Raw genomic sequence first — 306 nt, forward strand, 5'->3', positions numbered from 1 at the left:
GTATTTATCACCACATATACAGCACAACTTGTAATTTTCAAATAAATCTTGCGTCTTACCTCCATACTGCCCAGCCTGAGGTGAAGAGAGTGAAATAAAAGTTGTGATATTGTGGTCCATAGATTCTACAATGCCACGGCTGATAATGCCTCCCTGAGAATAACCTGAAAGGGAAAATGGCATAGAATACAAGGAATTTATTTCATTGTTTGAATGATGTGTTTTTTGCCCAAAAAAGAAGAAGAAAAAAAGAAAAATCATTAATGAGAAAGATTCCAATGTGATAAAAATAGTGATAATGGTATG

General features: G+C 34.0%; 1 protein-coding gene across 1 annotated transcript in view; it reads right to left on the reverse strand.

Annotated features, from left to right (window-relative positions):
• Positions 1 to 306, reverse strand: part of LOC119585130 (lysosomal thioesterase PPT2-A-like) — a 12,299-nt gene that overhangs the window by 2,451 nt on the left and 9,542 nt on the right. The window contains 1 exon segment of the mRNA XM_037933762.1: positions 60 to 164. Within this exon segment, the coding sequence (XP_037789690.1) occupies positions 60 to 164 (105 nt within the window).

This window comes from Penaeus monodon, chromosome 19 (genome assembly GCF_015228065.2).
Source record: "Penaeus monodon isolate SGIC_2016 chromosome 19, NSTDA_Pmon_1, whole genome shotgun sequence".
Classification (NCBI taxonomy): domain Eukaryota; kingdom Metazoa; phylum Arthropoda; class Malacostraca; order Decapoda; family Penaeidae; genus Penaeus; species Penaeus monodon.